The sequence below is a fragment of the Neospora caninum genome, chromosome Ib, assembly GCF_000208865.1.
Source record: "Neospora caninum Liverpool complete genome, chromosome Ib".
Classification (NCBI taxonomy): domain Eukaryota; phylum Apicomplexa; class Conoidasida; order Eucoccidiorida; family Sarcocystidae; genus Neospora; species Neospora caninum.
In genome coordinates, this window is record NC_018386.1 from 508,653 (window position 1) to 520,755 (window position 12,103).

The 12,103-nt window shown below is 58.4% G+C and overlaps 1 protein-coding gene across 1 annotated transcript; it reads right to left on the bottom strand.

Moving 5' to 3' along the window:
- Nucleotides 1-112: 112 nt before the first annotated feature.
- Nucleotides 113-11,146, bottom strand: NCLIV_002950 (hypothetical protein; the record flags this gene model as incomplete). Its single annotated transcript, XM_003879794.1, has 13 exons — nucleotides 113-256; nucleotides 789-909; nucleotides 1,110-1,233; nucleotides 2,041-2,215; nucleotides 2,712-2,798; nucleotides 3,263-3,443; nucleotides 3,992-4,916; nucleotides 5,323-5,479; nucleotides 6,191-6,300; nucleotides 6,744-6,851; nucleotides 7,357-7,366; nucleotides 7,889-9,899; nucleotides 11,067-11,146. 13 exons carry the CDS (start codon nucleotides 11,144-11,146, stop codon nucleotides 113-115), a joined length of 4,233 nt encoding a protein of 1,410 aa, XP_003879843.1.
- Between the last annotated feature and the right edge of the window lie 957 nt (nucleotides 11,147-12,103).

Sequence of the window (12,103 nt, forward strand, 5' to 3'; positions counted from 1 at the left end):
ACCTCGAGATACGGGTGACGTGTACACAAGGAGGCACTGGATGGCGTGCCCTCCCTTGTTTCAAATTCAATCAGACAGGGCCGTCGAGAAGACGGGGCATACGTTGAGACTGTCACTGAATGATTCTCAGTGCATCTCTCCACTTCCAGTGCAGGAAATTGATTTCTCGTTCTGCCCAGTCGCTCAGAACACCGCAGGCCGGAGAGGTGCAGAAGAGATTCTCGCGCAGCTGGAGAAAATCTGTGAATCCTAAAATCTGCAAGAAACACATCCATCGAACTTCGTCTGTGGCAGTCTGCAGCAAACAAAATGTCGATGGGTGGGGGACGGCAAAACTCGCGTTAGACGTCCGAGTCCGCATGCAGGGTCCAGCCACGAATCACTGCTACTGCCAAGAAGCGGTCTTTCCCCCTACATTCGCTACGTCTTCGGAACCCATTTTGCGAACAAAAATATCCTACAATTCACGAAATATACATCTACAGGAGTTTGTTCGCTGTTGCTATTCATACAGGTCAAGCTGGTGGCACCCGCGCTCAGGCGACGCGAAATAGCGCAACAACATTCACGCCACAGCCCGGAATCACGGCGCACCCGTCTCAGGTCAAGGTCCTGATCCCGAGTCTACGGTAGGCAGCCGCGTAGCCAGTGTGGTTTAAGGGTGCTACAAGAAATACATAAGCAAACACATTTTGCCGGTTGGCCATCATTCGAGGTTGTTCCCGCTTTCTGATAGCACGCTCTGCTCTACACTGGAAACCCGATCCTGGGATTCCACGAACACTCACCGTCGAGCAGATGAACGGCCGCGATAGGACCCAACGGAGAGCCATCACAGTCAGGTTCGGGTGGTCTAGGCGAAGCGCCAGATAAAAGTACGCCGTAACAGCTCGCGCAGCCAACGAGCCCCTGAGCGGTCAGTGGATTGACAAACATGCGCGTATGACGTGAGGAGCAAGTTCGCGTCCTCCCGTAGATATAACACACAATGCCCACGCACCCCTCGGTTGTTGCGTCCATCCACAGGAGGACAGATTATTTTTTTGGTCGGCGGGCGCCCAGTGATGGACGATGACGCAGAGGAGAGACAGACCGCCTAACGTTCTCACCTGTAGCGCCTCATATAAGATGGGAAACGGAGCATCCGGCCAGTCGTGGGGTACTCTAGCCATTCCAAGTATTTGCCAGTTAAAATTCCGCCTCCGAGAGCTCCGTAGGCGACCAGAGCAGTGCCTGAAGAGACGCAGCAGAAAAACGGAATTCGCAAAAAACGTTTGTACGCCGAGTCCTCAATTCGCTGAGGGACAGTCCGATGCAAACGCACCAGGTGTGGCGGAAACGAGTACGCGGAAAGGGTTGCGGGCTCCAGGCCGGTCACGCATCGATGCACCAGCTCGTCCAGTTGCAGTAAAAATATTTGTATGTTGTTGAACGCAGTCGTCCCGCATGGTTCTGTCGCTAGCGGCAGACAGAAGGGGCTTTTGAGGAAAACATGCGAATGTTTCTCAGGGACTCGGGGAAGCAAAGCTAACCACGATTATTGCGCAAGGCTGGAATCGCAAAGCCCGTATCATGAGAACAGCATCGAGGCCGGAGATGGGAGTCAGATTCGCTTGAATGGATTCCAGTAACGACGATCGAACCGCGCGGTTGCCCTTCTGATTACACCTGCGCGTTCTGAGGATGCTTCTCTCTTCTCCACGGTTCGCTGCTTTACTCGGCACACACGTGCAAATGCTTGGGAGGAGCCTGCTCCTGCTATACGGTCGACTTCTGTTCCTGTCAAAGGCGCTATGTCCTAAGTTGTACGGGGGTCATCAGGCGGCTGCGAGTGTTGGACGCGTCTCGAGTGCCACATTCAATTTGTTTCCAGAATGTTTTCGAAGTTCCCTGCATCTTGGTGCTCTCCATTGCCGCGTGCACGTGACGTTACGCACGGGCGCCGGACGCGTTCTCAGAATCAGCCAGTTTGCTGACACGCGCTTTGAAACAGTCTGTCCATCACTACGTGCGGACGACGATCGCTCAATCTCTGCTCACCAGCATTCTGAGGCCTGGCGACCTCCACAAAACCTTTTTCTACGTCGTTCCGGCACAAAAGATTGTACTGGACCTGCACAGAGGCTGGAGGGGGAAGGCCGAACACCCGCGTGGCCAGCTCGGTGAATCGGCAAACACCATAGGGTGTCTCGTTGCTCAGTCCCCAGGCTCGAATCTAAAAAGAGCAGCGCCGCAACGAAAGTGACAGGACGTAGACGCCAGTGACACACAGCTGCAGCCCACGTCAGGCCATCTCCGTGCACACACACCCAGTAGCCACCCCACGGATGCCCGGCGAACCGGACCACGCCTGAAAGACGCGACTCCCCTCTAGACTGCACACATGAATGTAAATGGAGAAAACACCGAAAGAACAGAGAGGCCGCCTCAGCTCTACGACGCAGTGTGCACGCCCCGTCCGTCGCGCGTGACCTCTGCAACCGAGACACCCCACAAGGAAGCCTTTGAGAGGGTGTCAGGACCGCTCCAACGATCGCGACGCGAGGTGACCGAGCCGAGGAAAGGACACGGAACGATGTGGCGCGCAACCCTAAGGCGACGCGGAGACGCTAAGGCGAAGCCGCGTCGCCCTGCGCGTGTCACTGTCTTCGATTCGGATTCCTCCACGGTCCGTTTCTTGTCGATCCCACCCCCTTTGTGTGCAGTCTCACCTTGCCTTCCCGAAGGAGCTGGCCGATGGCCTCGAGCTGCTCCTCCATGGGGATCACCGCCTCTCGGCTGTCTTGCTCGCGGGCGCGCTGCAGGTGGCGAGACCACACATGAGGGTGGAGAGACGAGCTAACAAAACATGGGCGGGCATAACCACAGCGAATAGACACCAGCCCGAGAGCCGAGCACACGCAGACCCCTTCGCGTAGAGACCATCAACGTGAAGCCGTCTCACGTGCGACGAGTGAACCCAGCGGCAAACCGCTTCCCCGGGACTCCCGATGGTAGAAGCAAACTGCCGACACACTGGACGTCGGATGCAACAGACGGCACAGGAACACACAGTACGCTATGACGCGGAACCCTTGCAGGGATCACCGTTCACGTCAACGCCTGTTGACGCGGGAGCTGCCGGCACGGTTGCGGCCACCTGCCGCGGCGTTAGGTCTCCTCAGACATGCATGCGCCTGGGCCAGTAAGCCGCATGGGGCTGCACAGGCACCGAGGTGTTGCCGGAAGTGTGCAGGACAGCTCAGCCTTCGTTGCCACATACCGCCGGGTCGAAAAGGACGTCGCCGAAATCTCCGCTGCCGTGTAGAGGCACATAGCGGTCAGGCCAGTGAAGCTGGAAAAGGTCAATGTAGTCCGTTCTTAGCCGCCGCAGGCTGCCTTCGGCTGCTGCGAGAATCTGGTTCTTCGACAGACACGTCCCAGTCTGTTCTCCGTGGCCGAGCCTGTGAGATCGAAGCCGCCCCCGCGGAAAACGCACACGCGGAACGCACGCACCCGGCGAAAAAGCGTGAAAAAGGACCTCTGCACAGACAGCCCCTCAGATGGTAGGCGGCAGACTGCCTGTCGTCTGATAGGCCACGAGATGGTTCGCGCGATCGACAGGCTTTGTCCTTCGGGGAAACGAGGGAACTTTGACAACGCTCCATGTAGCCATGCGACCAGAGACCAGACAACGGGGAAGAAACGAACTCCAGGAACGCGAAGGGCGAGGCTTATCCGGTGGCGGGAAGAGATAGAAACTCAAATGTGGCAAGGTGCCCGAACGGTTGACCTGCTTTTCCGCTCCATCTCACTTGGCCAACGACACTTCCCTCAGGGAGTTCTTTGTCTTCAGGTCGCGCAATCCGAGAAACGAAAAACGCAAACAAGCGAACGAAACCGAAACCGGACACACACAAACGGCCAACCGCGCAGCGTCCACCGTGTTGCGTTCGGTTTTCTCCCTGTTCTTTGGCGCGAAGCATGCCTCAACCCATCCCGTGGGTCTCACCGTGGGAACTGTTTCTGCTTCGGGAGGCCTGTGCTTCTGCCGGCGTCTTCCGTTCGCAGCCACGCGAGGCTCTTCGAGCGGCCCGCAACTTTGGTCGCGATGACCAGCTTCTCTCTCTGTTGCTTTCCGCGTTTGGTTAGCCACTCGCCGACGATTTCTTCGCTGCGGCCGAAGGTCAAGGGCGTCGCCGGGAGAGGATATAGCTCCGCGGTGTCGATGAAGTTCACGCCCCAGGCGTCCACGGCGTAGTCGAAGAGCTGGAACGTTCGCTCTCTTCCGAGCTGCGGGCTGCCCACAGTCATGGTCCCCAAACCGACTTGGGAGACAAAAAGCTGACTCTTGCCCAGCTGGCGATACGTCATGCCATCTGCGCGCTCGCCCGCGGCGACGTCCGCCTCGCCCAACGGCTGGTACGCACTCCGCCGCACAATAGGAGTCCGCTCAGAAGACGGTGGAGACGAGGAAGACGATGGCGAAGACCGGGAAGGAGACTGCGGAGCGGCAAGCGTTTGCACCTCTGAAGCCGGGCCCGGCTGGCACGGCTCGGGACGCTGCGTTTTCGAGGGGACTGGAGTGTGACGCCGTCCGCGTAGGGAGGCGGTAGACGAGGCGGTAGACGAGGCGGTAGACGAGGCGGTAGACGAGGTGGTAGACGAGGCGGCGGCTTTCGCATGTGGGAGAACCACCCACAACGGCAACGTTTCTTTCCCTTCCACGAGGTGCGGCTGTTTGTCTGCTGCAGCTGCGGCGTAGGTCTCGGCCAGAGAAGCGAGCGCCGCGGCCTCTTTCTGCGCCTCTTCCCGCGCGCGAGAAAGCGTTTTGTTTAGTGCTGAGAGATAGAAATTCTGTTCCTGCGCAACGTGCCCGAGGGGATGCAGCGGGGTGAATTGCCACTGATCCATGCCGACCGGTGTTCGCTTCATGCCTGAAAACGCGACGAACAAACCGCGAACCGCGGCACCTCAGCCGTCGGAGCCGCCCTCCAGAAACGCGCACGCCTGTCACGTGCGACGCTCGAAACAACACGCTTTCTCTGTCAAAGGAACTCAAGAGAGGTGCGGGCACGCGCGAACGCGTTTGATTCTGCGCGTTCCCCAAAGGCCCGCGATCCGCCAGAGAGAGACGCGAGACCCAGCGCAATCAGAGGCGAAGAGAGCGAATGCTGTTCACGCGTCGCCGCTTCCTCGAACCCATATCCCGCGTCGCCGTGTCCCACCGGAGTGCCTGTCTCCGATTCGCTCGTGGCAACGTTTCGCTTTTTCCCGGGGAACAATGCCCTCCGCTGACGCACATCGGAGTGACGCAGAAACAGGCCTTCTCTCGAGCCTCACCTGCAGTCATCTGCTCCGCCAGTGTCACTTGGCGGAAGACGCCGTCGTCCAGTTCCTTCTTGGGCGGTGTGGCTTCTTCGCCCCAGTACCGGCGGCTTTTCTCCGACTCCAAGTCGAAGGCAGACCCTGGCTGGGCGTCGCGGGTCCCCGGCAGTTCCTGCGTTCCAAGAAAACAAAATGCCGGCGATCTTGAGCGCCAGCCTCTCCACACGACCCCAGGGGCGGCGACGGCACGACGAAAGTGCCAAACAATTCTCAGACGACGCTGAGTATCTTCGCTGCCTCAATCCATGGCGGTTCCTCAAGTTGCGCGGCGTCGTGCCTGGGTCTCACGAGAAAGACTCGCCCGCAGCGGAGCAGGAAACACAAAGCCTAGACCATCCCTCGGCTGTCCAATGGTTTTCGAGAAAAAGACTCCAGAAAGAGTCGGAAGCTGAGAGAGAAGGCGCAAACATCTCAACAAGACGAACGCGGAGCAACACGCGTCACCCTCGCACGGCCACGAGAAAGCATGTCGGCGGACGGAGGCACGGCGAAAGCGACACACTCGAGTCCAGGTGATTCTTCACGCATGTGCGCGCGCATCCCAGACGCGCTGAAAAAGCAGAAACTGCTGAGGAAGGCAAAGTCGGTTTCAACAGCACTCGACCAGAGGAAGCTGTGCGTGCCTTGCCAGCCGCACCGGTTCGCGCGGATCTGGGGTCCTCCAATGGCCACAAGAGATCGGCGCCAGAGCCACAGAAAGGGAAAAGCTAGAAATGACAACCAGGGGTGAAAATGCAGAGCTTTTTGCCATGTGCCTCAGAGGGTCTGGGTTCGACAAAGTGAAGGGCTACACCACTTTTTTTGAGGAAAACCGCTGACTCACGCCTTCCTGTTTGAACGGATTCCAGCGTTTGTAGGACCACGTGTAGTTTCGTTTCGGGTCGTGGTAGGTCTCAATGTAGTCGAACCCTCCCGCCGTCAGAGTGACGTTCGCTGCGAAACAAAAGAGAAAGACGAGAGACTCAGGCGAGCGTCGCCGTGACGCCCCTCGAAGGCGGGAGAGGTGAAACGCGACGGGGGGCGAGGAGACAAAATTCCCAGCAAAACAGACCACGCGAGCAACGGGCAGAAGGTGGAGAGGCTCCCAACAGACTCAAAACAGGAGAGATCAGGTTGGTACCTCGCGAGAGAAGAAGTGTCTTTGGAAAGGCGCACAGAAGAGCAAGCGACGAGGGCCGTGGCGAAAGGCGTGGACGCACGACCGGAAGACTGGAGAGAGACGGTGGTTGCAACGCGGCAGAACCCGTCCCGGAGAGAACGGAAGAACGCCAAGAAGTGTGGAGTTCAAAAGATGTGGAGTTCACAGACGTGGCGAGAGGCAGTGACAAGCCTGACTTAATTTTCCAAACAGGGACATCGCGAGTTTCGAAACCTACGAATGAGCCCGTAGTCCACCACCAAACGCCCCATAGGCAGGTCGGGCTTCACCGGGACCCAGTCGTCGTCAGGGAAGTCGTCTGGGACGTCGTAAAGCGCCTTTTCTTCTGGATGCAAAACACGCAGAGAAAACAGAACCTGTGGGCAGAAGGAGGCGTCTCACAGGCGCCACTCGTCTTCGCTTCCTTCGCCTCCGTCTCGTTCTCTATGGCGTCGCGTCATCACCACGGCGTGCCCGCCGTGGTGATGACGCGACGGATTTTCAGGAGGCGATGAAGCGAGACTGGAAACGGAGCGAGATACGAGACAGATATACGATGAGGAACAGAGCGCAAAGCGGCTACGGGACTGAACCAAGTCCAGGTAGGGGCGACCACGTGAAACGGTGTAGAGAGACAGACGGACGAAACGAAAAAAGGGAGGAGTCACGGCGCCGTCGATCGCCAGAAGAAAGCGACAAAGCACAGAAAGAAGACGGAGAGTGCAGAAGAGAGCAAGGAAGTGTGGGTAGGGAAACTGGGCAGGGCGTGAAGGGAAGGGAACCCGGAAAACGGAGAGAAAAGTGGACAATCCGGAGTTAGAAAAAAGACAAGGCACTGCTCGGCGACGCACCTAGAGCGTCCTAGGCGCACCAAGAACCTCAAGAAATCATACCCTTTTGCACTCTCTGTAATTCCTGCTGGTCACGCCATTTGCTTTTCAGCCTCTTGAAGGTTTCGTCGTCAACAATCATCGGCGACTCCGCACATGCCTGCAGGCCACAGCATATCTGCCGCGCTGTTTCCTCCATCCGTTGAGATACGCGAGACGGGAGGCTGTCGAGGCGGGGCAGCCCTCACTTCCCCGCATTCACTCGGAAGAGAGAAGAGGCATTCGCGTTTGCGTTCTCTCTTCTTCCGATCCGCGTCCTCTCGTCTTACACTTCCTTCGCTTCTCTCCCTCGCTTGCGACCTCTCTCTATCTTTCCTCTTGTCCGATTCTTTCTTCGCTTCTTCGTGCACGTCGCCATCCGTTTCCACGTTTCCTTTCCGCGTGGTCCACCGGACCTCAGGCGTCCGCCAAGAGCCCCCCGGTCTTTTGGCGATTCGCGTGGCTTTCTTCGCGGTACGTCGCGACTCTCGCTCGGCTCGGCGACGTCTCTCACCTGGCGATAGAGAATTGTTTCGTTGTCGACGACAAGCGTCTTGATGGGTAGCTCTTCGATGCTGGTCTCGGGCGAAGGCGGAAAGCCTTCCGCGTCTTCCTTCCGCTCTTCGGGAATCCAGGAGAGGTAGTCTCTCCAGGTCTTGGCGCCCTTGCGCCTCTCGGTCGCCTTGCGCGTTTGGTAGACTTCTCGCTGCCGCGTCTGCAGATGCTTCAGTTTCTGACTCGTCAGGGCGAGCGGCAGGGTGTCGGGGAAGAGCTCGTAGTTGGCCGTTTGGTTCGCATGAAAAAACTGGTCTCTGCTGTACGCATGCCACTCGGACTCGGGCACCGCGTGCCAGCCTTTGGCCTCCGGAGACAGCGGCGAAACTCGGCTCTCTTCCTCCTGGACCTGACGCGAAGAAGCGCGGCCGAACCCAGCAGCCTGTGCCTCTCCCTCTGCGCTTGCGCGTCCGCTCTGGGGGTCTCTGGCCTCCGCTGCCCGCGCCGCGGGAAATTTCGCCTCTCCCGACGGGGAGAAGCACACCGGAGTGGCTGTGGACGCGGCGCCTGTGATCTCCCGCACCTTCTCCGGAGAAGACAAAAGCGAGGGCGGAGAGGCGAACGCCGCGTCGCGCTCAAGAGCCGCCTTCTGGATCGCTGCGCGCTCCGCACTCTCCGCGGCCGCAGTGTGAGCCTCAGACAGAGACAGCGAAGGTGGAGACGAAGCAGAGGGGAACGAGGAGGCGAACGGCGAAGAATGTAGACAAGACGAAAGCGAGGATGCGGTGAGGGAGACGGACGGAGGCGAGGGCGAAAATGCGCACAAGAAAGACAAACGCGAAAAACGAGTCAACAACGGGAGAGGAGAAGCAGCCGAACGGAGAGAGGATGATACGCAGGAGGGAAACACGTTGCCCCGTTCGCGTGCGGGGGGGTTGACGTGAAAAGCGAAGCCTGCCTGCAGCCGAGAGTCTCGCGTCCCTTGCTTTCGAGTGGAAGCGAGAGAGAACGCCTGCTCGCCGATAGAAGACTCCTTCCTCCGAAGTGACAAGGACAGCAGAGGTCTTCCGCATGAAGCATTTGAAGCAGAACGGAAGCACGACTTTGGCGAGGGCCCCGTCCCACAAGGGAACTGCGAGCAGGTGCCGAACCAGCACGGAGAGAGGGAAGAGCCAGAGTGAGGCAAGAGACGCGTGAAAGGAACGGGAGAGAAAGCAGAGGAAGGAAAGGAAGAAGGAGAGGACGAGGGCGAGAAAGACGAATGAGCAACAAAGGACACGGCCGTTGGAAAGTGAAAAGAGGGTGAGAACCCGCCACGGCGCGGACGCGACCCGGTCTCCAAAAAGGCTGAATACGACTGGGAATCTTCGTTTCCGAGAGGTTCCCGCAAATTACGTCTCAAAGCCTGCTCGGGTTTATGAAAGCCACCAAACGCGAACGGTTGCTTCAGCGATTCGTAGCGCCTCTGGGCGGTGTCGCTTGCCGTCCTCTTTAGAGGAGAGGGAGGACGCGGTACGGAGTGAGGCGCGTGCGGAACCCGTGAGCCGTGCGGTTGCGGCGTCTGAGGACTTCTGCCTGTGCGCCTCTCGCTCCGGCCTTCTACGGTGACGGGGCGAGAGCCCAACCAGACGAGAATGCAAAATAGGAGAAAAAGGTGGCGGTAGGAGACGAAACACGACCCTGGGGAGGGTTTCCACCCTCGCTTGAGCCTTCCGGTTTTGTCGGGGTCTGGCCGGCACCGCTGGTCGCGCGGCTTGAGGGCGTATACGTGCCGATAGGGCCCAGAGCGAGGCGGAGGGGAAGAAATGTCGAAGGCGAGATCGCATGCATCGGCGGAAGAAGACGAAACCGTTTCCAAAAAGGATTCACACAAAAAAGTGAAGGCCCAAGGGGGAAGACGACTGGGCCCCGCCATCGCTGCAAGCGCGTGCGAGGCGAAAGAGCGGATGAGGTCTCGGAGCGGCAACGCGGCAGGCTGTCCAGGAGACAAGAGCTCGAGAGGAAGGAAAGGCGGGTCAGAATGGAGAAGCCTGAGAGGCAGAGAAGGAAGCAAACGTCGAGGGCGAGAGGGGAGAAAGAAGGCGCAAATGACGTGGACTATGAAGAGCAGACAGGGAACGATAGAGAGGGCAGAGAGACGACGTCGCAGCAGCTGAGCAGCAGAGAAGCGGACGAGGATGACAGAAGAAGACGCACGATGGAGGGCGAGGAGGAATCAGATGCGAGAAGTGAAGTGGTGCATGCGGGGAGGGGGGTAAGGCAGACATTCTCGTGGACGTGAAGCGAGGGGTGCCTCCAGTGGCTAAACACATCTCTGACTCAAATGTAGACGAGCACGAGAACTCCTCCAAAAGCCCTACGTTTTCTTCGCATCTTGCGGTGGCGTCTTCCAGGTAGAGAGTGGAAAACATTATGCAGAAAGGAGGCGCCAGCGTTGAGCCCCGGGGTCCAAGAGAAGAGACCGCGAAGATTAGGGCAGTAGCGTTTGACTTCTTTCCGTTTTCTTCGCACGCGGCGCTGGCCCTCCAAGTGCCGGCTCCGGTGTCTCGACGGTGGTCTCCGGGTCGCGGTGTGTACATACACCCGCGAGAAGACAAGCAAAGAGCGGCTTCTCGGTGTCTCTCGAAGGAGAGCTCCGCCTGCGCGGTTTGGTCGCTGTCTTTCCCTTGCGATTCCGCGTAAATATCACCGACCAGGCGAGGAACGATCGGCCACAGAGAAGGAAGAAGGGAAGCTTTTCCGGTCTGGTTTCTCGGCCGCGTTCCCTGCACTGCCGTCTCTCGCCCCAAGCCGCATGTGTACACACACGAACTGAGAAAGGCGCAACCATCGATGCATGCGTTCCTTGAGGGGCGCGACGGCATGCGCTAGTTTGCGGCCCCTCTTTTCTGTCTCCGTCTCTGTCGCCGTGTGTCTTGTTTTTCCCCGAGTTCTCTCTCCACTTTTCTGTGTTTCTCTTCCCCGCGTGCTGACAGACAGCGTGGCGGCGTGTGTAGGCGGAAAGGAGAAGGCCAGGCGCTCGAATTCTCGTGAGAAAACGATACATCTGCCGCGCTGTAGCCGATGCCACTCAAAGGGGGCTTCGGCGCTCCTGCGACAAATAAATGGGTTTTCGCGTGTGTTGCTTCTCCTGCGATTTCCCCTTTCTCGCGAGCTCGAAATCGCGCAGTTCTCCTTCGCTTGAGGGACCGGCTGACCTGCCTCCCCACGGCGGCTCCTCGCCCAGAGGAACAGTCAGGGCGCGATGCAGGAGACAGAGGGCGGGTCGAGAAGACATTGATGAGAAGCAAAGCGAGAGTGCCAAAGCGAGAGACTCCAAGAAAGAGAACAGGAGACAGGGAGCAGGAGGCAGACACGTCGAGACAGGGGGAGGAGGAAGGAGGAGACGGGCAACAACCCGAGAGCTTCGCGTTTTTGGTGCGGTGTCAACGCGACGTGCAAAAGGGAAGATGAAGCCAACTGTGAGAAGGAATGCAAAACCAAGCAACGGAGAGGAGAACGGCTCAGTTTTCCCTCCCGTCGATTTCGCTCTCTCGCCTTCGTGTCTCCTGTGGAGCCTTCCCTCCTGTGCCACATCCTTCTGGCCGTCATCTCTCATCAGCGTTTTGGCCTCTCTCTAGGAGTGAGATCTCGGACTCCGTCGCCCATCGTTTTCCATCTTCTCCCTTCACATTTCTTCTCACTTCTTTTCCCTACACATTCCTTTTCACTTCTCCCTTCACATTTCGTCTCACTGCTTCTGTCTGATGTTCTCTTTCCCCAGCGTCATGGCGAGCGACGAACAGGCTGCTCGCGCTTCGCCCCCTGAGGATGAGGGCTTCCGTCCTCTCTCTCGCTCTTCCTCTTTCGCTTCACCCTCTACCTCTTCTGCTGTGTCTTTTTCGTCTTCATATTCTTCCTCCGCCCCGTACGTCTCTGAAACCTCGGTCACGCTTCCTCATTCCACGGGATCGCCGTCTGATGTTGATTCACGGACGTCACCTCTTTTGGCCTCTGCATTTCCTCCATCGGACTGTCTCCCGCCGTCTTCGGCTTCCTCTGCTTCGGTTTCTTCCTCATCTGAATTCCTCGCTCACGCCTCGGTACCGCCACTTGCTCCTTCGGCTTGCTCGTCTATGAGTGCAGTGCATGCATCGCTTCCTGCAGCTGCCTTCGCGTCTTCCTCGTCCGCCTGTGGCCGTGTGCGTTCTTCCTCCGCGTCTGCCTCTTCCTCCCAACTTGCTGATTCCGCGCG